General features: G+C 36.7%; 1 protein-coding gene across 1 annotated transcript in view; it reads left to right on the top strand.

Annotated features, from left to right (window-relative positions):
- The window catches only part of WDR49 (WD repeat domain 49), a 124,885-nt gene that overhangs the window by 25,637 nt on the left and 75,221 nt on the right, over positions 1–24,027 (top strand). The window contains exons 3-6 of the mRNA XM_025425482.3: positions 2,505–2,681; positions 3,526–3,700; positions 11,388–11,555; positions 13,186–13,334. Coding sequence (XP_025281267.3) covers positions 2,505–2,681; positions 3,526–3,700; positions 11,388–11,555; positions 13,186–13,334 — 669 coding nt within the window. The remainder of the gene's footprint in view (positions 1–2,504; positions 2,682–3,525; positions 3,701–11,387; positions 11,556–13,185; positions 13,335–24,027) is intronic.

Genomic DNA, 24,027 nt, shown 5'->3' with positions numbered 1-24,027 from the left:
TACATTTGTATATTGTGAAAAATCAATGGTACAATGAAGACAATGAACACACTTGTCACCCTCAAAAGTTTCCTCATGCCCTTTTGTCCAATCCCTCCCATGTCTTCTTGTCAGGTCACTACTGATATGCTGTCACTATATAATAGTTAGCATTTCCTAGATTCCTATACAGTTGACATCATACAGTGCGTACCCTTTTTGGTCTGATTTCTTTAACTTGGCTCAATTGTTTTCAGATACATCAGTAGTTTATCTTTTTTATCCTTGTGTAATATTTCATTACGTAGATATAGCACATCCTTACCAACATTTGGTCTGATCAGGGTTTTTTACTCCTCTTAATTTAGTGGTATCACTAGGTTTGTATTTTATCTGACTGTGGTTTTAATTCACATTTCCCTTATGACTAATAATACTGAGTGTATTTTCATATACTGATTTGTTACCTGTATATCTTCTTCAGTAAAGTGTTTGTTCAAATCTTTCACCCATTTTATTTTTGGGTCTATTATGTTGAGTTTTGGGAGTTCTTTATATATCCTAGATATACATTTATCAGGTAGATAATTTACAAATACTGTATCATAGCATACTAATCACAGCATTTGCATTCGTATTTTCTGAACACTGCTTTTTTTTTTTAAAGATTTATTTATTATTTATTCATGAGAGACACAGAGAGAGGGGGGGGGGGCAGAGACACAGGCAGAGGGAGAAGCAGGCTCCCTGCAGGGAGCCTGATGCAGGACTCAATCATGGATCCTGGGTTCATGCCCTGAGTCGAAGGCAGACGCTCAACCACTGAGCCACCCAGGTGTCCCTCTAACACTGCTTTTGATAGTATCATTTTCAGGTTGTTCATTACTAGTGTATAGAAATACAGTAGATTTTTAAAAAATGACCTTATGTCCTGCAACTTCACTGAACTCATTTATTGGTATTCATCATTTTTTGTTGTTATTTTAGGATTTTCTATGTTTAAGGTCATATTGTCTACTGAAGACAGTCTAACTTCTTCCTTTCCCAACTGGATGCTTTTATTTTATTTATTTTTCTTGCCTAGTTTCGCTTTCTGGGAACTCCACTGTGGTGTTGAATAGTAGTGGTGAGAGTGAACATCCTCATCATGTTCCTGATCTTAGGGAGAACACATTCAGTTTTCTAGCATTAAATATTCTAGCAGCTTTGGGTTTTTTGTATATATCAGGTTGAAGAAGTTTCCTTGTGTTCTTGGTTTATTGAGCATTTTTTTTTTCATGAAAATGTGTTGGATTTTTGTCCGTAATGCTTTTTTTGGTATCTACTGAGATAATCATAGTTTTTGTACCTTATTAATATAGTAGATTACATTGATCGATATTTGTATGTTAAGGTAGTCTTGAATTCTGGCATAAATATTAACTGGTCATGGTATGTAATCTGTATTTATATGTTGTTGGATTCTCTTGGCAAGTATCGATGATTTTTACATTCATTAGGGTTATGGATCTGCAGTTTTCTTATGTCTTTGTGTGGTTTTAGTCAAGATAGTACTGGTTTCATTAAGTGATTTGGGAAGTATTTTCTTTCTTTCTTTCTTTCTTTCTTTCTTTCTTTCTTTCTTTCTTTCTTTCTTTCTTTCTTTCTTTCTTCTTTCTTTCTTTCTTCTTTCTTTCGAAACAGTTTGTAAAGCATTGGTGTCAATTCTTTAAATGTTTGATTGCATTTATTAGTGAAGCCATCTGGGCCTGGGATTTTCTTTGTGAGAATTTTTTTTTTTTGATTACTAACTCAATTGTTTTACTTACTATGTGTCTGCTGAGATTTTCTATTTGGTCTTCAGTTAGTTTAGGTAATATTTTTGTTTCCAGAAATTCGTCTAGGACTTTCTTCTAGGTTACCTACTTTGTTGGCTTTCCATTGTTTACGATACTTTCTTATTTCTATCAGGTCGTTAGTAGTGTATATCTTTTATTTCTGATTTTAGTAATGTGTATTTTCACTCTTTTCTTAAAAAAAATCTTGGGTTAGTTTAGTAAAGTTTTGTCAATTTTATCACCAAATTTATTGACCCTTTTAAAAATGGTTTTGGGATTTTATCTGCCTTTTGAATGCTACTTACAGAGTTTTCATCAACTGATTTTTGTGAAAGCCTCTGCTTGCTTTGAAAACATGGTTTGTAAAGCTTCTGGAATGACTTTGTGATTCTGTAGCCCTCTGTCTTTGTCTTTCCTATGTGATTAATCATCTCATCTCCCATGGATGGAAGAGGTTGGCAGGTGTGTGAAGTGGGGATACAGAAGAAAGTATGTTCAAATGCCTTTAATGGGAAAAATTCTTTTCTTGGCTAGCCTCCAAAGTTAGAATAAAGTACACTTGTGCCACCATGCTATGTTTTTGTGATACTGTCAATGACCCTCAGGGAACAGTGTCTGCTTTGGTGCTAAGATTTGCATGTCGTCTTTCTATACCAATTGCACTAAATTCATCAGAAATGCTTTCTGATTTTCTATTTCCTACTTTAGATAGCAGTGGCTTTTACCAGTAAAGAGATTTGTTTCTATGATCTGCTGTCCAAAGGAGAATTTCCTTGTCAGTATAAACTTCAAGGCCTGAAAGGAACACCAATTTGTATGGAATATTGGTATGATCCCCTTGATGCCAACAAATCAGTTCTTTCTTTTGGGGACATAACTGGAAAGGTAAGTGAGGAAAGGGAAGATTGAACTATGGATTTAATCATCAAATTGTAGCTCAGTATAGAAATAGAATGCAAAGAGAGTGACCTCTGAACTGAACTATGTTACAGATGAGAAGGCCACACACGCTGAACATGGACAAGACGGATTATGTCACAGTTCCTTTTCTTGCTTATGAAAGACAACCTTCGTGTGGTTTTCTTGCCGATGTAGAGTCTCATTTTCATTATTTAGAAAAAAAAAAAGCAATTTTTTCACCATAGGATGCTTAATTTATTAGGTCCAAATTTTAATAAGCATCAATTATCAAATGCCTAAAAGTTATCTCTTATAACTCTTTCAAATTAATTATTCTGATTTTCATTCAAAAGCCTCCTCTGTACTGACCTCCTGGGCAGTGCTTATTTCCTGTATCGTGTAACAAAGGGATAGATGCATTCCAGAGGGCAGCACAAAAACCCAGACATTGGATACTGTGATTCATCTTCCTATCACATTCCGCTCAGCTGCTGAAAAAGTATTACTTGCTAAATGACACAAGAATATGCCCATGAACTCTGCAGTAGTCTAATTTGAACAGTTTCCTTTCCTAATTGTGAAAGCTTTGCATTCTCTGTGTTTTTAATAACAAACGTATTGTAAAAGCAAATAATGAACTGCCCTTGGTAATTGCTTTACCAACATTGTAGTTGTTCTGTCTTTTGCTACTGCTGCCTGCATCCTTTAAATAATATTGAGGAAACTAACATTAATTCAATATCTGCTCCTTATTAATCTTAAGGAACATAGAATCTTTTGCAGCAATTACACTCTCCATATTTGTTTTCCTTTCAACATCTCTCTTAAGGTTCAAGCAATTGTTTTCACCACAGCCTTGATTTCCCTGTTTGAGCGTCCTGCTAGTGCACATGAAGATGAAGAAGCCATGGTGACCCTTAGCTGGGAGGAACTGCTCTCTGGATATCACAAGTGTTGCTATACATTACAGCATAATCTTCATCATGGAGATTGGGTCAGGCAAGGTACTGAATTTGAATGGTAATGAAAGATTAGTCACCTTCAACTTCTACATTTATATTCTTTGATGAAAATGTTCCCCACAAAATGTTAGTCTCGAAACCAATAATTGGTTCTCTGGAGGTTTTGGCCTGGGCCGTCTGTTAGCTCCTGCACATTAGCAGAAATTCTTTCTCTCTTTTCTTTCCTTCTAAAATTTAATGCAATTAATTCAGGTGAACTGTGCACTCAAGACATCTCAAGAGAAGAGAGAAAATTGTCACAGAATCCATTTAACTTCAACCCAACTCTGATCCTAAAAATGTCCCCTAGTTACATCCCGGGCTGCTTAGTGAGAGAATGTAACAAGTTCCCTCAAAACCACTCCTTTATTTTCTTCATGTTTTCATGAAGATATATTAGTTTGACTGTCTTCAAAATGGATCTTAATTTTCTTTTTTCCCCTTTTTTGTTGATATAACGACTGAGGTCCTCTGATCTAGAGTACTTGAGCAGTAGCTCTCTGTGTGATAGGATCGTGTTATAAAACAGCATCTGTGGGAAGCCAGAACTTTCTTATATTGAATGTGGAACAAAAGATGATATTTTTTGGTTATCTGCTATGTGTCACAAGCACAAAATTATGTGTTATGTTTGTATAACATGGAAATGAGAAACACAGTACTAGAAACTGTACAGAGCTATTCCAGCTGCTTCCAAACAAGCATAGTAATCCAAGTACAGTTGACGTACAATGTTGCATTAGTTTCATGTGTACAGCATAGTCATTCCACAAGTCCCCATGTTATGCTGTGCTCACAAGTAGAGCTACCATCTGTCACCCTCCAATGCTGTTACGTTATCTTTGACGTTATTCCCTCTGCTGTACCTTTTATTCCATGACTTACTCACTCCAGAACTGGAAGCCTATATTTCCCCACTCTCCTTCGTCCATTTTACCCATCCCTCACCCCCAGCAAGCATCCATTTGTTCTCTGTTTTTATGAGTTTATTTTTGCTTTTTGTTTGTTTTGTTTTTTATGTTCCACATAGTAGTGAAATCATATGGTATTTTCTTTCCCTGTCTGATTTATTTCGCTTAGTATAATACCCTCTAGGTCCATCCATGTTGTTATCAGTTGGAAGCTCTCATTCTTTTTTTATGGCTGAGTAGGATTCCATTTTGTGTGTGTGTGTGTGTGTGTGTGTGTGTGTGTGTGTGTTGTGTATTTTTCAGGACATTTGGAAAGACCTGATGCACACAGCATTTAGGAAAGTTTTGTTTGGTTGTTCTGTATGGCATAGGTTAGAGGACAAAGAAAGAAACTGCAATCAGACTGGCTAGAAGGCTTTTGAGCATGAGAAAGTAGAAATGATAAAGTAGAGAATGAAGTTTAAACAACCTTCTGAAACAGGAGTCTTTGGGATTTGAGATCTGAAAATGTGGAATGACGAGCCATTTTAGAATGTCCTACAAAGACATCAGTTTCTCAGAGGAGAATGTTCTATTTGCAGATCACAGATGCCCTCTTGGGCGTAATACTCAGATTCTTCTCAATGTGGACTACCTCTGAAGAAATCCTTATTCTGAGATATTCCAAATCCTGCCACCAAAGAAGAGTCTTTTCTTGCCAGTATTGTTCTGAAGATATTCCAAATCCTACCACCAAAGAAGAGTCTTTTCTTGCCAATATTGTTCTGAAGCCCTCCTTAACTTTATCAAACTCTTTACTTTGTCTCTTCTATCTAATTCAGATGAACTTTTCCTTGCACAACTTGCATGGTTCTCAATTTGGGCTTTGCTCCTGGCTTCTTAAGAATCTTGCTTTCAGATGCTGCTCAATCTGTGAAACAATCCTAAAAGTTTCTGTACCTACATCAGAACTTGTGTCCTGCCTGTCATAATTCCTTCAAACTTAGAGAAAATCTGGATGCCTCACATGCAAACCACAAGTATACATAAACTGAAAACTAAAACAATCTTCTTAGGACATAGAATATGTCCTTTATTCTCTTTAGTATCTACTATAACACATGGTACAAAGTTTTGTCAGATTTTCCGTTTCTCACCGGTTTTAAGCAATTTACTTGTGATATGCTTTGGTTTTCTGTGTGTGTGTGTGTGTGTGTGTGTGTGTGTGTGTGTATGTGAGAGAGAGAGAGAGAGAGAGAGAGAGAGAGAAGAGAGAAAGAGAATGCTGCTTGGAATTGATTGAGATTCTTGAATGTATGGTTCTGTGATTTTCATTAAATTTGGAAATTTTTCTATTGTTATTTTTTCCAAAATTTTCTGTCCCAAAATTTTCAGTCCCCTCCACTTTTTTTTTCTGGGACTCTTGTTATGTGTATCTTAGATGTTTCATATTATTTTACAAGTTATGTAGGCTTTATACATTTTTATTCAGTCTTTTAAAAATTTGTTTTAAATCACTGTGTTTTAGGTTAGTTAGATTTTATTTCTAGGTCTACAAGTTCCTGTTTCTTTTCTTCTGAGATGTTGCAAAGCAGTCTCAAAGGATGAGGCTGCCTCTCTAGTTCCTTTAGGGCAGACAGCCTCAACTTAGGTCCTAAGGGATGAGGACTCTGCAGAGAGACATGGTGTGGCCATGCACAGAGAAGCCAGGACAACAGTGGGTCACATCAGAAAGCTGCAGCATGGGTGGGGCCACTGTGCAGTACGGACAGCACCCATCGAGCCATGGAGGTAACACTGCCATTCCAGTGGATTTAGAAGGCAGAGCATCAAACCAGAGAGGATTATTCTTGGCTATTAAGGTTTATTTATTTTTTTAATAATTTTTAAAAAATTTTTATTTATTTATGATAGTCAGAGAGAGAGAGAGAGAGAGAGAGAGAGAGAGAGAGAGAGAGGCAGAGGGAGAAGCAGGCTCCATGCACCGGGAGCCCGATGTGGGATTCGATCCTGAGTCTCCAGGATCGCGCCCTGGGCCAAAGGCAGGCGCCAAACCACTGTGCCACCCAGGGATCCCGCTATTAAGGTTTAATGGAGTTTTCCCTGTTAGGTTTTGTCTTTATTTAGCATCTATTACCCCTCTCTTCTTTCCTATCACTCCCTGTTGGAATGGGAATGCCTATCACATGCCAGTCCTATCCCCTTTTTGGGAAACACACACAACTTGTTTGATTTCCTAAGTTCACAGCTTAGAAAGGAATGTTCCTCAGGATGAATTGTATCCCAGGTACTACCTATATCTGATTTAGATGAGACTTTGAACTTAAACTTTGGAGTTGATTCTGAAGACAGTTAAGATTTTTTGAGACTTTTGGGATGTAATTTGCATTCGAGAAGGGCATGGATGGGGGAGGGACAGAATGTTATGGACTAAATGTTTATGTCCCTTCCCCAAAACATGTTGAAATTCTAACCCCAATATGATGGTGTAAGAAGATAGTGCCTTTGGGAGGTGGTTAGGTCTGGAGCATTTGGAGGTCTGGAGAATCCTATTCATGAGAGTTTGGAGGACTGGGGAATATGAATCCTATTCTCTCTGGTCTTATAAGAGACCACAGAGAGTCTCTCACTTCTTCCCCATGTGAGGACACAGCAAGAATTAGGCCACCTATGAACCACAAAACGTGTCCTTTGCAGACATTGACTCTGTCAACACTTTGATGTTGGACTTCCCAGTCTCCAAAACTGTGAAAAACAAATGTTTGTTGTTTAAGCCAGCCACCCAACATGTGTTTTATTATAGCAGCCTGAATAGACTAAGACATTGGATAAATACTATTGGAAAATACTGCAAAAGGAAAGAAATATACCAAAAGAAATCTTGCTAAATATTAATAGATATTATTTTTTTAATAGGTTATTTATGGTTAAAGAAGTGTTTGGGGTAAAAACATTAAAAATAATGTATAGTTTAATAATACCATATGAATGGATATTGAGGAAAATGAATAGAGAAGATAATTGAAATAGGAGAAAGTACAGAGTATAGAAAGGTAAGGAATCTTTATAAGATTTTCTTTTATTTCAAATTTTAGATTTGAAGCTCAAAGTACCTCTGAAAAGAGGATCCACTTCAGTGCTACCCAATGAACGAATGCCCATTCCCAGATTTAGCAATAGAGATTAGAAGCTTAAATACAACTTTTCTGTTTGTTTGCAGCTCAGTTATTTCAGTCTGAGGAGAAAGAAAGAAATGCTGAAATGAAGCAGGGAGAAAGAGGAGGACAGGCTTAATAGTGAGTAAAAAATAGAACAGTGGGCTTGCTAGTGAGTACTCTCCCTGGTCCCCAAGACTGACCCTACTGGGAGCAAGCAACCAATGGTTGCTTTCATTTGATATATATATTTTTTTATCCCAACAACATGAATTGATATTCTTAGAACTCCTCAAGAAATATTTTGGCTGATTTTATTCTTAGTGTGAGGAAAGAATATACAATTGAGGAAAGAAATACATGAGCAAGTATGGTAATAATGTTTCATAGAAGCTAAGGATAAAATATTTATAAAACTGAAATGTCAAAAGGAAAACTTAGTTTCAGATCTAAAAGTATTAGCTTACTGCTTTAAGATAAGGCTCCGATTTCTTATTTCAAACTTTGAAGAGAAGTGTTTTCATCTTGTCTGAGTGGTTCTGTGTCATATTTTAATAGAAAAATAATTACATTCTGAAATGCTTGTAAAGTAAGGACAGAGATTTTATGCAATAGTGGCAAGACATAAATGTCCTGAATCTCAGAGAAGTTTTCCTTTTTCTTGGTCCTAGATAATTGCCTCCTCATGTAGGCAATATCCTTGGAAACCTTGGGCATCATAGACTTGGAAGTGTAGCTTCTGAAAAAGTGAGCACTAAATTGCCAATCATGAAAAACATTGATTTTTTTTTTTTTTTTTTTTTTTACTATGTGGAAAGGTGTTTTGTCTCCTTTGTTTAACCATTGCTAGGAGAAGGTACAAATCAGTTTGGACTGAGACCCAAATCAGTAATTACTCATGAATCGAGGTGTGTCAGAGCTCCCAGGTCGCATTTCCTTAGGAAGTCTTCACAACTGACAGAGACCAAGTGTGGAAGAGATGCTACATTTAGTGTCTTCTTGTGCCTTGTTCCACTTCCCTGCATCTCCAGGAGTCCAGACAAAAAGATGGTGCATCCCTGAGTTGGCTCGAACACCAGGTCCTTCCTACTGGTTCTCTCGCTGTGTTTAAAGCAATTGAAATCAGCTTTGAGCCGGAGGCCTAGGTTTGAAGAAAGAGGCCTCTTCCTGCATCTTGTTTAATAACATGGTGGAAGGTGAAGATTCGTTTGTATCATGAACATGGGTCTAATCAGTATTTTGAGAAGTTATTAAATTAATTGCATGCTTACTTTTTAATGTGCCTACCGATGCAGAATTATATGCATTTTGACTTTTAAAAATGAGGTAGAGATAGGGTTCTTCTTTCTATCTTTCCCTCTTGAAATGGTAGTTGCTCAGAATATAGAAGGCCCTGTGGTGGTCTCGGAGAATGGGACTCCAACTTCAAAATAAGAAATGCAACTGAAAACAAATTGCTCTCAAGCAAGAGGACATCAAATGAAGTTTGGGGGTGGGGTGGGGGGTGTTTTCCTAAGTCATAAGGCTCATAAAGTAAAAAATCTTGGAAAATGATCACAAGAGTCCCTCGTTGGAAATGGCCCAGTTTTCTCCTCTGCTACAGCGTCTACCTGTTGGCAGAGATACAAGGTGGCCTCACTGTAGCGTACCTCACCTTCACCTAATAGCATTACTTACTTGGTTTCCAGGTATCACTTTTCATTTTCAAATCTCTTTTCCCACATTAACTAATTGCCATTACACAGGGTCGTTTTGACAGTGCAAATGAGGACTGGGATCTATGGCACTTCCCTTAATGCCTTTCTTGATGACTAAGTGGCATGGAAAATGAGCATCTTAATGGACAGACATGATCAGGTTGTCTTTCTCCCCCCCCCTCAAAATATTATCTAAAAGTAATTTAAAAAATATTTTTCCTCTACCAGTCTTCAAGCTCACTGAGAGTATTAAAAACAAACTGTTTATTTAATCAGCTCAGCCCATTCCCTAGCTTGATGTTTTAAAAACTTTTTCATCATAACCTGTCATTTCCTTCGCTGTCCTCAAGAAGTGAGGAAAACATTTTTATTTATCAGATAATTTGATTTTAAGGAAATGGCTTTACCCTCACCTTTTACTCAGGCATTCTCAGGAGCTCTGGCATTCCACAATCTCATCAGATACAAGTCGTATCTTGGTCTAGAAATAGAGTGTGAATTGTTGAGCCTCCGATGTGTAGTGCCAGGCATTGACACTACAGGCCCATAAATGTCACTTGGTAGCCTGCAGATTCAAATAGAAAAGCAATACTTTGAATACCAGAGCAGAATGTACTTCTTTATATGTTTTCCTTTATAGCCTCAAAACTGAAGATGATAGTTGGATATAATGTGAGAACACATGACAAAGTAATTTTCTGGGTGGAAATACTTTATTTTGATTGTACTGTAATGATATTATGAAATTTCCATGGATTTGAAGATATAATTATAGTGATGGTATACACTTTAGATCTTGCAATATTGCTTCCGTGCGTCAAGTTACAATAACCCTCAGCATTTTCTGTAAACAAAGGGAATGTTTTCAGTGAGGTTGCTTCCTATGAGAACAGTTGTCATCAGACTTTAGATGGTTGCTACTTCCTATAAAGCACCAGCAGGGGACTAGCAGGTGCTCAGGGAGCTTTACGGCCTAGAAATTAATCACTCCCTAGAGAGGCTCAGGGGACTCACTTTTATAGGATCTGATCACCTCTTAGCTTTGTTCTCCCTTCCTCTCTCTCTCTCCCCTCCTTTTCTCTTTTGGAAGAAAGACAGATGAGAGAAAAGGATGGAGAGAAAACGAGGAGGAGATCATATTCTTCCTAGAGGTTAAGAGCTATTTGCCTTTTGGAGCCTGTGAGTCTGATAGGAATGGAAAGGTCCTCCTGACAAAAGGCAGCAAGATCTCTTTCCTTGCTCGGGGAATGGGATTTTGCTCCCCACTATCTGGTGCTGGGTCATCGAGGATGTAGGGACAGGCTTTTTACCCGAGTCTGGCTGTGTTTGTGCCAGGCATTGAGGTCTGTCAATCCCACTCTAACATTCTAAACCAGTCACGACTTAAATAAACCATGGTTGGGGCATGAGCTGGACCTTGGAGAGCAGCAGATGGCTGCTAAGCTCCTGTTTGCCTGCTTCAGACCCAAGAGGCAGAACCTAGGAATTTGGCCAATTATTCATCTTAAGTCTCTAGAATCCCATATGATTATTTTGACTAATGTTGTTTCGTGCCATGTGTTCCAATTGAAAAAAAAAAACACTCAAGGTATCTTGAGATTGGGTAAAATGTCTGAATGCAGACTCAGCTGTAACTTCTCATTGTGAATTCTTTAATGGAGAGGGGAAGCATTCATTGGTGAGTCTTCCTCACGTGTCAGGGTGTGTGAGCATGATCTGGGTTTTGTTTTTGATGTTAGGTGTTAAAGCAGTTCTATTTTGCTCATGTTTTGTGGGAAACCAACTAAAGATTTTCTTCTTTCTTCTTCTTCTTCTTCTTCTTCTTCTTCTTCTTCTTCTTCTTCTTCTTCTTCTTCTTCTTCTTCTTCTTTCTTCTTTCTCCTTCTCCTTCTCCTTCTCCTTCTTCTCCTCCTCCTCCTCCTCCTCCTTCTTTTTTTTTTTTTATCAGTTACTTACAATGCATCTTTAGATGCTATCATTTCCAGTACAACCAGCAATACAAACACTATGGTGCTGGCTTGGAGAGAGAAATCAAAAAAACATCTTAAAATGACATCCTTCAATGTTGCCGAGGGCATTCATGCTTTTGATTACCACTCTCAGCTCAATTTAATTGGTATGTAAAATAAATCATGATAACTATGAGGGCCTCATAAATAGTCTGGGGTGCATATTTGTATGCAGGGAGCCTCTCCACCTTGTGCTTTATTGCCAGAGAGACCAACTTGAACAGCTCACATTTTATTGCCTGAGAATGTCTGATAATGATGCATTATGATGTGCAGCATGTATCAACTACATTGGGGTGAAAATATGAGAGAGTGCCCCAATGCTTTCATTAGTGTTTTTGTTAGAAGTTGTGAGGGTGTAAGATGAGATAGAGAAAGAAGATGGTTTTTGTGTTGTGTCTGCTCTTTTACCATCTTTCTGACACCACCAGATGCTCAACCTGCTGCTACTGCTGCTACCACCACCACTACCGCTGCTATCACGTACACACATGCGTGAGAACGGCAAAATGTAGAACGTTTTTCCCCTTTCAGGATACAACCTGCAGTGCTTTTTTTTGAACATTTTCAGATGATCAGAGTCTTAGTTTAAAATGAAAGTTCCTTTTTTGGATATAAAAGAGTATATTTTAGCTGAGGATATAAGCTGTAAAGTTTTTAGGTGTTAACCAAATATATGACATTTTGAAAGGTGATAGATAGCTTCATATACATATTAATCCAAACATTGTAAAAAAAGTGAGATATTAAAAAATTAATAGGGTAGTGACAGAGAATGAACATACATGGCTCATTAATATAAGCCTCTTTTAATAATTATCATTCATAGAATACTGATCAGCTAGGAGGCTGAGTCTCCAAAATCCCTAATGATCATGGCTGACAATCATGGTAAAAGACACCTTGAATGTGAACTCAGGAATATGCCAATATCCATCTTTCAAAGAGAATTGTGGAACTAATAGAGAAGGCTGGGTTCACCGAAGGACTCAAATATCAGCCATTTCATTGATTCATTGATTAATTATTTCAGCCCCTTTACACTGATGACTGGCATAAGTGCTGGAAAAGTAAGAGGGAAGAAGCTCAGCTCTACGCTCAGCATTAGACAAGAGAAAAACAAAGAAAGCTCTGCTGAGTTTCCACAGACCTGAAGAACCACTGTACCCCCTGCTCTTGGTGTGCTCCCTGAATGAAACCCATTTATGTTAAAAAATATCTTATTCTCTCAATAGAGCCAGTCAAAAGTGTAACTTTGCTGTTTGTGTGCTTGTAAATACTCAATTAGTTATGTGACAGTGGAAATAATTTTTTCCATCCACTCTCTTATTAATCTGGAAACTTTAAATATTGTCTTAGTCCTTTCTAATTCCTGGGATAACTGTAATTTGGTCTGCATTCCTAGATTGTCCTAGCCAGAGGGGGGAAACATTAGGACTGGGAAACGGGATTCTCTGCCCTCCTGGTTGGGCTACCAGTTGCCTCCTAAACAGGACTGTGTTGTCCCATCACCTCATGCACACTCCTTCCACGCTACCCCCTCCATTTCAACCATTTCCAGTGATAGAACTCATGCCCTTTTAGCTTGACATGGTCTTCCTTCCTTCAAGGCAGGGTGCAGTGGTTCTCAGAGGTTTTAACAACTTACAGATATGCAATATATACTCATTTCAAAAAAGAAAATTATTTGGGTCATTCATGTTCTAAAAACAAATTTTTTCCCCTTATTTTGATTAGCAACTGCTGGCATCAACAAAAAAGTTTGCCTTTGGAACCCTTATGTTGTCTCTAAGCCAGTTGGTGTCCTTTGGGGTCACTCAGCCAGTGTCATAGCTGTCCAATTCTTTGCTGCAAGAAAACAACTTTTCAGCTTCTCCAAAGATAAGGTAAGTAACAGTATATTTAATTTATTTAGTTTTGCCTTCTCAGTTCCTACCTAAATATATCTGTGGTCCTGAATTCCTCTGAGGGATGGTGTTGATTTTTAAAATACAGGTTGACTACTATGTCTTTGGAAATCTAAATTTGGAAAAGATATTTAGGGTCACTTAAGCATAGTCCTGGGCAACTGGGGAAAGTATTTCATTAAAAAAAAAAAACTCTTTAAAACCATATACGCATAGATTTAATCCTTAGAACTGCATTCTCACACATCTTGAAAGTTTTCAAAGTTCTCAATAATTCAATAGAAAAAAAAACAAATAGAGACGAGGAAATGTTTCTCGGCAATGGTAAGATATGGAATAGGCACAGCTAATTTGCTGTCATTTTGATGTCGAAGACACTTGGTAAGTTAGAAATCAAAGTTAATTTGAAGATGTTAAGTATATGAAAAATATTTCAATTATGTATATCAGTCCATTTCTATTTAGAGATATTGATGGGGTATTTGAAATATGGTGGGGGGAAAAAACATGGTACCAACTAGGCAGTCCACGTCGAGTCCTGACCACATTATTTACTATCCATATCCCCTTAGGAAAATTTCTTAATCTCCAATAATCTTGTCATTTGTTTCTCTGTAAAACTTTCATTTTACATAATGCCCAATTTATAGATCCAAATAACCTGTGATAGATTTCAAGACCCTTGCTTGAGAAGAGAAGGATAGGCAATAGGCTTACTGGGGTCAGCCTCTGAGACTTTCAATGAATCTACTTTTTCCTTTATTCTAAAGTGATACATGTCTATGCAAAAATTAAACAGAAACCCATCCTCAACTCCTTAGCTTCACCCCACAAGTCCTGCCAAGCTTGCCCATTTTACCGTACCACCTATTGTGTAAATCTTCTCCCAATTCTGGTTGATTCTATCAGCAATATATGTTTATCAGCCTCTTGTCTCCCTCTCAGCTGCCACTGCTCTAATTCCAAATCTCATCTTCTTTTGCCCCCCCCCCCCATTTGCAAAGGTTTCCTAACTTGTCTCCCTACTCTCAGATGGGTCTGACTTTAATCTGCCCCTACCCTGCTAGTGAAGTGGTTTGTAAAAACAAAGACAAAAACAAAAAAACACAACCCTTTTTTAGCACTTCATCTAATCCTCAGTCTAAATATCAACTCCAGAATTCTTAAGCTTTTGTACAAAGCGCCCCCACCCACCAAGTTTGTCAGCCCTATTTTATTTCCTGCTTTTCTCTTTCATGCATTTAATGCTCCAGCCATGTCCCCCCACCTTTGGCTGTTCCCACCGTGCTGCCTCATGGCTCTGCAGCACATTCTTCCTTCTGCCTTTGGTTCCCTCTCCTTGATGATCAAATGGCAAATGCCTGTTTATCCTCAAAGTTTCAAACTTTTTGGAGTTTTTCACACAGCCTAGGTGTTTCCTTCTTTGCACTCCAGTTGCACCTGTGTGTCTCTCATTAGAGCATGTATCCCGTTGTATCAAAATAGTCAAGTTTCCTTCCTTAATCAGGGGGGGTATCTTTTCAGCTTGTATCCTTGGTTTCCATCACAGCGCCTGGCACCTTGTGGTGTCTGTTCAGTGCTTATTCGTTGACACCTTGAAGTGAAGACATGTTACTATGAATTTAGAGTACCAAAAAACTCAATCTGAAAACTTTTTAACTATCCAGTCACATTTAATGGTTTTGTTTTTGAGATCTTTGAGCACTTTCTTATAAGTCCCAGTACTGAATTTAATGTAGTGGGCTTTGTACACACACGTTAGGTTGAGTCCTTAAAAACAAAGATTATTTGCTGAATTCATTTTTTTGTGTTTCCCAGGGCATAGCTCATATTAATGTACATGAAACACATGCTGACTATGACCTATAAAATAGTGTAAATACAACTAATTGGGGTTCATGAGGTTAAGGACTATATCTTTTTTGGATTGTGCCAAACAGATGGTAGGTCCTCAATAAATCTTAAGTGAATGAATCTTTATCAAACATAGGTATGAAAGAAATAACAGGGATTTTATCATTACAGAAGTCTATGAAAGTGTTGCCTGAAAAAAAAAGCCAATCTTAAAGTAGGTTAGGAAGTGCTTTATTCATCTTACTGAACACTTTAACCTGGGAGATAGTATTTCAGGTTGTTCTGAAGAACTACTCCAGAGTTTGTTGGTTTTTCAGGGGATTATATGCAAAAGGGAGAAGGGGTCTATGTACTTGCAGGTAGTTCTCCAAGGTGTAATTGCGTGTCACAAGGTGTAATTCGTTCGAGGGTAAAAATTAGGGTTTACTGATTTCCACATATACTTGTGAAAGACCGACCCCTTAGGTCATCTTAATACATTATGTTTCTATCATATCTGATTTTTCAAAAATATTGCCTCCATGCTTCTGCTTACCTGGTTTTCTGATTCTTGTTTTGGTTTCTCCTTGAGATCACTTGAGATGGTCACAGAAGGCTTCCATCAGTTACCCACTGCTGTTTTAGCACCCGAAAGCTTTTATAACTTTAAAAGCAAGTGGAAAAAAAAGTCGTTAGAGTCAGAATTGATAGTGTATAGATATCATCAATGTTAAGACTACCTAGCTTCTTCCAAAGCTGTTTTATCATTCTATTTTTGCTTTGACTTGTAAACTATTACATTATAATAAAGCTTGTCATGCTGTCTCTTACATTAGTCTAAATCATTTCACTTTGATACAGGCATAATTATCTTAGTCTTTATGTCTTTACAACAGACAACAGGGCTTTCTGCTATCAGGTTAAGCCTTTGCTTTATTGCTGTACAATTCTTTTAGATGTTTTATGGGGCTGGGGTTAAGTTAAGGAATAGAGAAAATGAAAGAACACGTCTTTTTTTTTTTTTTTTTTCCAAAGAGCCTTTGAATGAATTATATTTTGGTCAATGAGTTGCTCTATCAGAGAATTTCAGACCAAAGCATTTTAGATCTAAATAATTTCTTCCAAAGACTGAGACTTAAGTTGTTTTTTGGAAGACTGCTCTATTATCATTCTGTGGTGATGATCAAATAAGTTTTTCCCTATAGAATTTGGTATCATGCCAAATAATAGTCCAATCACACATCGCTTTGGACTCCTAAGCTTTGACTGATGACAAGGCTCTGCTGGAGTCAATAACTTGCAGATTTGGAGGAGGAATTACCATGGGGAGCAAAAGGAATTTCAAAGCCTTTGGGAGATCTTTCTGCTGAGGATGACATTGTAACCGGTGAGCCTGATTAGGCTCTTCAATCGCTCCTAACTCTTCTCTTCCAGGCTGTTCACCCTGATTTGTCCACCAGAATCAGATCACTTTGTACCTTGATCCTTCATTGAAGGTTCTGTTTTTTTCCCAGAGCCTGATTGCTACATTGTAGCCCCAAAGTTGGTAAGGAAAAAACAAAGGGAGACTTTCCTATGGTGACTACATCTTACCTCTTTGTCCTCCCTTTCTTTCTGCAGACACTTCCTCCTCAAATTCCTGCTCATCATCCAGAAACAAAGTCATTTTCATTTTGTTTAAACTACACAAATAAATGGGTTAATGCCCTTCCATAAAAGTTGCAAATGAGGAAGCATGTAGTTCAAAAAGGTGAATATTCCTTTTGTTCACTTCCCCTTCAAATCAATTCCTCTCCCAAGACATAGTGATGGTTAATGCTTATGAATATTGTCTCACAATTTTTTTTTAAAATTTTTATTTCTTTATGATAGTCACAGAGAGAGAGAGGCAGAGACACAGGCAGAGAGAGAAGCAGGCTCCATGCACCAGGAGCCCGACGTGGGATTCGATTCCGGGTCTCCAGGATTGCGCCCTGGGCCAAAGGCAGGCGCCAAACCGCTGCGCCACCCAGGGATCCCCCACAATTTTTATTGTAATATACAGTTGACCCTTGAATAACATGGGGGTTAGGGGCACACAGTCGAAAAGTCATGTATAATTTTTCACTCTTCAGAGATTTAACTTTCAATAGCCTACTGTTGACTAGGAGCCTTATTGATAACATAAATAGTTGGTTAACACATATTTTGTATATTTTCTGTATTATATACTAATTCTTACAATAAAGTGAGGTGGAGGGATCCCTGGGTGGCACAGCAGTTTGGTGCCTGCCTTTGGCCCAGGGCGCGATCCTGGAGACCCGGGATCGAATCCCACATCGGGCTCCCGGTGCATGGAGCCTGCTTCTCCCTCTGCCTGTGTCTCTGCCTCTCTCTCTCTCTCTCTGTGTGACTATCATAAATTTAAAAAAAAAATTAAAAAAAAAATAAAGTGAGGTGGAAAAAAGACAATGCGAAGAAAATCATAAGGAAGAGAAAATACATATATAGTACTGTATTTATAAAAATATTCACATATAAGTGGCCCAGCACAGTTCAAGGCCATGTTGTTCAAGGGTCAACTGATTATATAATATATGTATATAATAACATATTATATTACAATACATTATATGGACCATCCTATGTATGTATCCCAATACAAGGTAGTATTTATTATTAGTTTAGTTTTTATGTAAGTGGTAACACACAAGACATACTTTTCTGCAACTTGGTTTTACCTAAATAATAGCTCCTGGAGATGTTTCTTTGTGATGTCACATAGACCTGAGTTTTTACCTGCTGCACAGTAATTCATAGTATGGATAGGTATAACTTAATGATTAATCACCTGTTGATTATAAAAGATATATCTATTTTTTTCTTTATAAATCATCTTTCTCTCTCTCTCTCTCTCACACACACACACACCCATCTTTAAGATCTCATGTGTTAATTTCTTTGTCATAAATTCTTAGAGATAAGTTCCTAGAAGTGATGCTATTAGGTCAACAGGGATTTACTTCTTAAAGGACCTTTTTAGTCATTGCTGATTTAGATCTAGAAACACTATACACGTTGGTATACTCATTAGAGGTGTGTAAAGGTGCCTGTTTCTCCACAGTCTTGTCAATAATGGATACTTTAATGTGCTCATTATTTTTGTTAATCTTATGGACAAAAAATTAGGATGAGTTTTTTTCTCAGATTTATTTATATTCACTTATTCTTTGTGCATTATTGAATCATGTCCTTTATCTTTTATTTTTAAAAGACTTATTTATTTATTCATGAGAGACACAGAGAGAGACAGAGACACAGGCAGAGGGAGGAGAAGCAGGTTCAAGCAGGGAGCCCAATGCGGAACTCCATCCCTGGACTCTAGGATCTCTTCCTGATCCTAAGGCAGACGTTTAACCGCTGAGCCACCCAGGCATCCCATGCCCTTTATCTTATTAACTCTGTCTTTTTCTTATTGATTCGTAGTAGTTTGAATATATTTTGATTATCTTTTATTATAGATGCAAATATTTTACTTGTTTAAAGTATATAGCTTTTAACTTTGTTTATATTCTTTTTCTCATTCAAAAGTTTTAAATTTTTATGCATTTGAGTCTAAGAAATGGTTTTCTTTATGGCTATAGATTTTGTGTCTAGCTTAGGAATGTCTTCCATACTTCATATTTATAAAATTATTCTCCTTTATTTCTAATAGTTTTTCTGTTGTTGAAGATAGTTTGCATCTACCATTGCAGTGTATTTTGTGTTTTTTCTACAAATGGATATCCAAGATTATTTTTTGGATGATTTGTCTCTCACTGTTTTGAAATGCCATTGTTATCACCATTTGAATTACCATATATATACACACACGTGTGTGTGTGTGTGTGTGTGTGTGTATGAATTTGTTTCTGGGTGCTTTCTTTCCATCAGTCTACTTGTCTTTTCCTACATAATACACCATTTAACTTGCATAACTTTATTGTATATTTTGATACATGGTAGGGCATTTTCTAATTTTTGTTTTCCTTTTTTCAATTTTAACTATCTTCTGCATTTTATCCTTCCGAGTAAATTTTAGGATCAATATTCATGTTTCATAAAAAGAACATATTAGTATTTAGGTTGAAATTTCATTGACTATGATGATATTTGACATCTTTAAAATACTGAGGAACCACACCCTGTGTTTCTTCATTTATTCATTCTTTTAGCTGTCTTTTAGAAAAATTTCATGCACAAATTTCTTTCCCATCCTATGTTTAGGTTTTCCCTACTTTTTATTTTAGAAGATACCTTATCATATTCTTGACTTTAATGTGAGTGTTTCTAATGGGAGGCCTTACTTTCTATATAACCCATTCAAGAGTTTTTATTTTTAATACAGTTTTTTTCTAAAACATTTTTTTAACTGCCTGGTAATTTGGGATAGTCTTTTAATGCTTGCTCATTTTAGAGATTTTGACTTTGGGCTCTTTAGTTTCAATTTCATTATTATCTGTTCCTTATCTAATAATTGCAATATTTGGAGTCCTTAGGTAACTAACTCAAATATTTGCTCCTCTGGGGGCTCTCTTTCATGGTGACTTGTTTCCTTTTAATGTTGTTTATCTTTTATTGTTACCTCATTTTTCGCTGTTGCTAAACCATAGATATTCTGAGGAACTAAACCGAAGATGCTTTCCTTCAGAGATTTTTGTCTGTTTCTGAAAGTAAACGTGAGGGAAACTGCTGTCCTGAGGCGACTATTCTTTTCTCTTGCCCAGTAACTGCACCTTGCTGATGGTCCAAGGCTTAGGCTCCTGGTTGTAGTCTCTTCATTTATGCCTACTGTTCACTGTTTCCATTTTAAGTTTTTTCTTCTTCCTGCTTTTTTTTTTTTTTTTTTTAACCTGTGGAGATTGTCCCCACTCTCTGAAGACCCAGCAAGGCAGCAGAAATTATGTTTTATTCAAAGTTGTGTTTCTTTATTTTTTTTTAATTTTTTTATTTATTTATGATATAGTCACACACACACACACAGAGAGAGAGAGAGAGAGAGAGAGAGAGAGAGGCAGAGACACAGGCAGAGGGAGAAGCAGGCTCCGTGCAGGAAGCCCGATGTGGGACTCGATTCCGGGTCTCCAGGATCACACCCTGGGCTGAAGGCAGCACCAAACCGCTGAGCCACCCAGGCATCCCCAAAGTTGTGTTTCTTTAAAGCAGAAAGGCTCCCTATGAAAACCTAGTCTGCAATGGTACTTGAACCAGAATTCCCTTGTTCTAGCTGGTTTCCACTTATTTCCTTCAAAGCTGTGATTAGTATAAATCTCAAGTGGAAAGAAAGAGAAAGAAAGAAAGAAAGAAAGAAAGAAAGAAAGAAAGAAAGAAAGAAAGAAAGAAAGAAAAGAAAGAAACAAAGTTTTTCCATTTACTTTGTAAAATAAAATAGGAATGGTGATCTTTGAAAAGCAAAATTAGAAAAAGTTTTATGAAGACTAAGACAAATTCTGTTAAGTTTTTCAGTGTTTGGTGAGTAATGATAATGGCAAAAAAATCGGTTTAATAGAAATGTTTTTGATTTCCCAAGTAAACTTTTGTTCTGAAAAACGAAAGCACCTAAAGTAAAATGTTGGTATTAATTAAGTCTATTAAACTTGAGTTTATTATACTGAAATTTGTTATACTTGAATGAGGGCATCAATGAGATTTTTGCAGAACGATTCATAGTGTTAGAAAATGTTTTGAATTTTTCAAGGTCAGTGATATACAGACAATAGAAATCTGAGTCTTAGAGCCATTTAGCTTCTCTAATTCTTGTTGAAAAGAATATAAAAAGCAAACAGGGAGAGAAGAATATGGTTATGGTAACAATTTAAAGACGTTTAGCACAAGAGAAGATTTTAATTTCCAGCCAACATTTTAGGTTTGACTACAGTTCTAGAAAAAAGAATTGGTAAAAATACTTTTTAAAAGGAAGCTTTGTTCTATGACTTTATGATAAAAACATTATCTGAGCTATATAGCAGAATACTTTTGCTTGCATATATCGTATCAAACAAAATCGCCTTTAAGCATTCACTGATGATGCTGTTGTGGATTATCCAAGGGCTTAAATTCTAAATAAATAGACTTGTTAATACATAAAGGAGTATTCAGGAGACCCAGTTCCATCAGTTCCCGTTATCCTATCATCTGCAAGTAGGCTATCCATTTTTGTGGATTACCCCAGCGAGCTGAAGCTGCTTCACTGCTGTCCTCAAAATCCCCCAGTGATATATACTTCCTCTCTCTTTTATTTCATTTTATATCTGGCTGTTACAGGATGGTAGGAGTTAGTAGTAAATGTTTGATGGAACCAAACAGGTCTCACTTTGATAGTCATCTGAGTCTATTTTCTACTTTTCCCTTACTTTTATATCATTATTAGGACATCATGAATCTTTTTTTCCCTCCTACTTTGAATGAAACTTGGACATGTTGCCAATATGTAAATAATGATGAGTTGGTTTTAAAAAGTGCACTGAAAGCAGTTTCTTTATCCACATATCTATCCATGTACCCACCCATCCATGAAGTTACTTGTTTACAAATATACTTATAGGACAAAAGCCAGTTTTATGTATTTATTTTCTTATTGTTCAGTACATTTTTCTATTTCTATGTGAAATGATTCTATCTCTTGAAGGAGCAGGAAAAAATTCTTCAGCAAAATTCGACTGCAAACACAGTGGTGTCCTAAATTTCTTTAGTCCAGGCTTCACAGTGCACCTTATTAAGTTTGTCTGTTGTTTTAGAATCTATAGATGATGGGTTGAGTAACTTCTGTACATTCGAGACAGGATTGACCGAATTGCAGAACTGGCAGGCGTCCCTTTCGGAGAAAGGTGAGGAAGTGGGCAGGTAAAATCACATACCTAGGCTGACAGATCTGAGTAATATTGAAATGAGGATCCAGGTGTCTGGTCTCAGGCCATTGATTTTTAGTTCTTATGTATATGAATAATCCTGCATTATTAAATAGCTAGCAGATAGAACAAGGTAAAGATTAAACAAAAATATCTGTCCTCATCATCATGTGAATAGCTAAATCTTGTCTTGATATTAAATCATATGCTTAGGTACTTATTCCTCTTAATATAAAAATGCTGATGAAATAGAAAACCCTAAACAGGGGCACCTGGGTGGTTCAGTGGTTGAGCGTCTGCCTTCGGCTCAAGTCGTGTCCTGGGGTCCTGGGATCGAGTCCCATATGGGGCTCTCTGCAAGGAGTTTGGTTCTCCCTCTGCCTGTGTCTCTGCTTCTCTCTGTGTGTCTCTCATGAATAAATAAAATCTTAAAACAAAAGAAAAAAGAACGCCCCCAAACATGCCATTTCAAGAACTAGACTTAGGAAGGCTGAGCGTGGATAGACATCACAAATTCTCAGGTATCATGATGAAAACAGAGCATACAGTTTAGATCAAAATTTGTGGAAGATAATAAATTAAAAAGTATCAATTGTTCAGTTGTGATTTTTAAGCTTAGATGTTCGTCAATTTATTTTTTCTATTAAGAAGAAAGAAAACTTCTCTAGGAAATCTAGATGAAAATTGTTATTAAATATATACTTCTCTCTGAACTGTGGCCTAATTCTATCCCAAAAGTCAACTTAAACATAAAAGAGAAGAACTCATGCTTCTCAAATACTAACTAGATATTTAAGTTACATTTTCTCAAAGGACTTGATTAATAAAACTGAATTAATGTGAGATATTTTCCACGATTAAAAGGATAAAGACTGATTAAGAAAGAAGGGGAATACAGTTACCCGGTTTACAGCTAAGCCACACGATATTACTGATTAAGCTGAGAGAGAATTCTTGTTCAAGGATATTAGCATTGACCTTAAAACCATGTAGAGAAGTCAAGGTACAACGCAAAGGAAATGCTTGGGAAATAAAAAAAAAAAAATACTAATGCCTGAGCCCCATTAAAGATTCTGATTTAATAGGCCTGGCAAAAAGGCCCAAACAGGTGATTTCTAAGGCACCAGAGGTGTTTCTAATGTCAGGGTTAAGAACCACTCATATAGAATGTGGTAGTATTGAAAAAATTGAAAAACATATGGGAGGTCACATACCGTGATATGATTTCTAGGCAAATGCCGGAACACCGTTCTGTGCATTGATGTTAATTTCTCCATGTTGCTTTGATTCTCATCAGAGAGGAAAATTAGAGAATTAAAGACAGAAGGGGACTTACTGGGATGAGGGATTGTTAATTAAGAGAAGGTTAAGGGTTCTTCGAAGGAATAAGGGAAAGCAGAACAATAGAACATACTTTTAAGAAAAAGTAATGATTATGCACATTTTGATAAAAACCTATTTCTAGTTTTAATTGCTAATAGCAAGAACTAACCTATCATAGACTAGTGGTTATTGTTCATCTATTTTTAATTTTTTGTTTAATTTATGTGGCTATATGTCAATGAAATATTAAAGGCAACATAAATTATTTGAACTATACAGTAGAAAATGATTCTGTGGAAATTATGGTCCACTAATACTATTAAGTTATTATTAATCTATATTCAATATGTCTCAGATTATTATTCTGACATGAAGTTAGTTTCTACCTTTTAGAAGGGAGTGCATACTAAACAAGACAGGATTCTGAACAATGCGAGTATGGCTATTATAAGCAATATGAGTGTTTGAAAATGATTTAGATGTATCTAATCCTGTGGCTTTAACATTCCAAAAAAGTTTATTAATTCTATTTTTATTTGGGACAATTGAAAAATATTTGCAAGACTTGGCTCTTACAGAATTTATATTTTTGAGGATAACATATTCTGGAGACTTTCTAAAATGTTTTAAGTAAAAACAATTTAGTAATG

This window comes from Canis lupus, chromosome 34 (assembly GCF_003254725.2).
Source record: "Canis lupus dingo isolate Sandy chromosome 34, ASM325472v2, whole genome shotgun sequence".
NCBI lineage: Eukaryota > Metazoa > Chordata > Mammalia > Carnivora > Canidae > Canis > Canis lupus.
The sequence above is the reverse complement of the archived record's forward strand: the minus strand, read 5'-3'. Positions and strand labels throughout refer to the sequence as shown.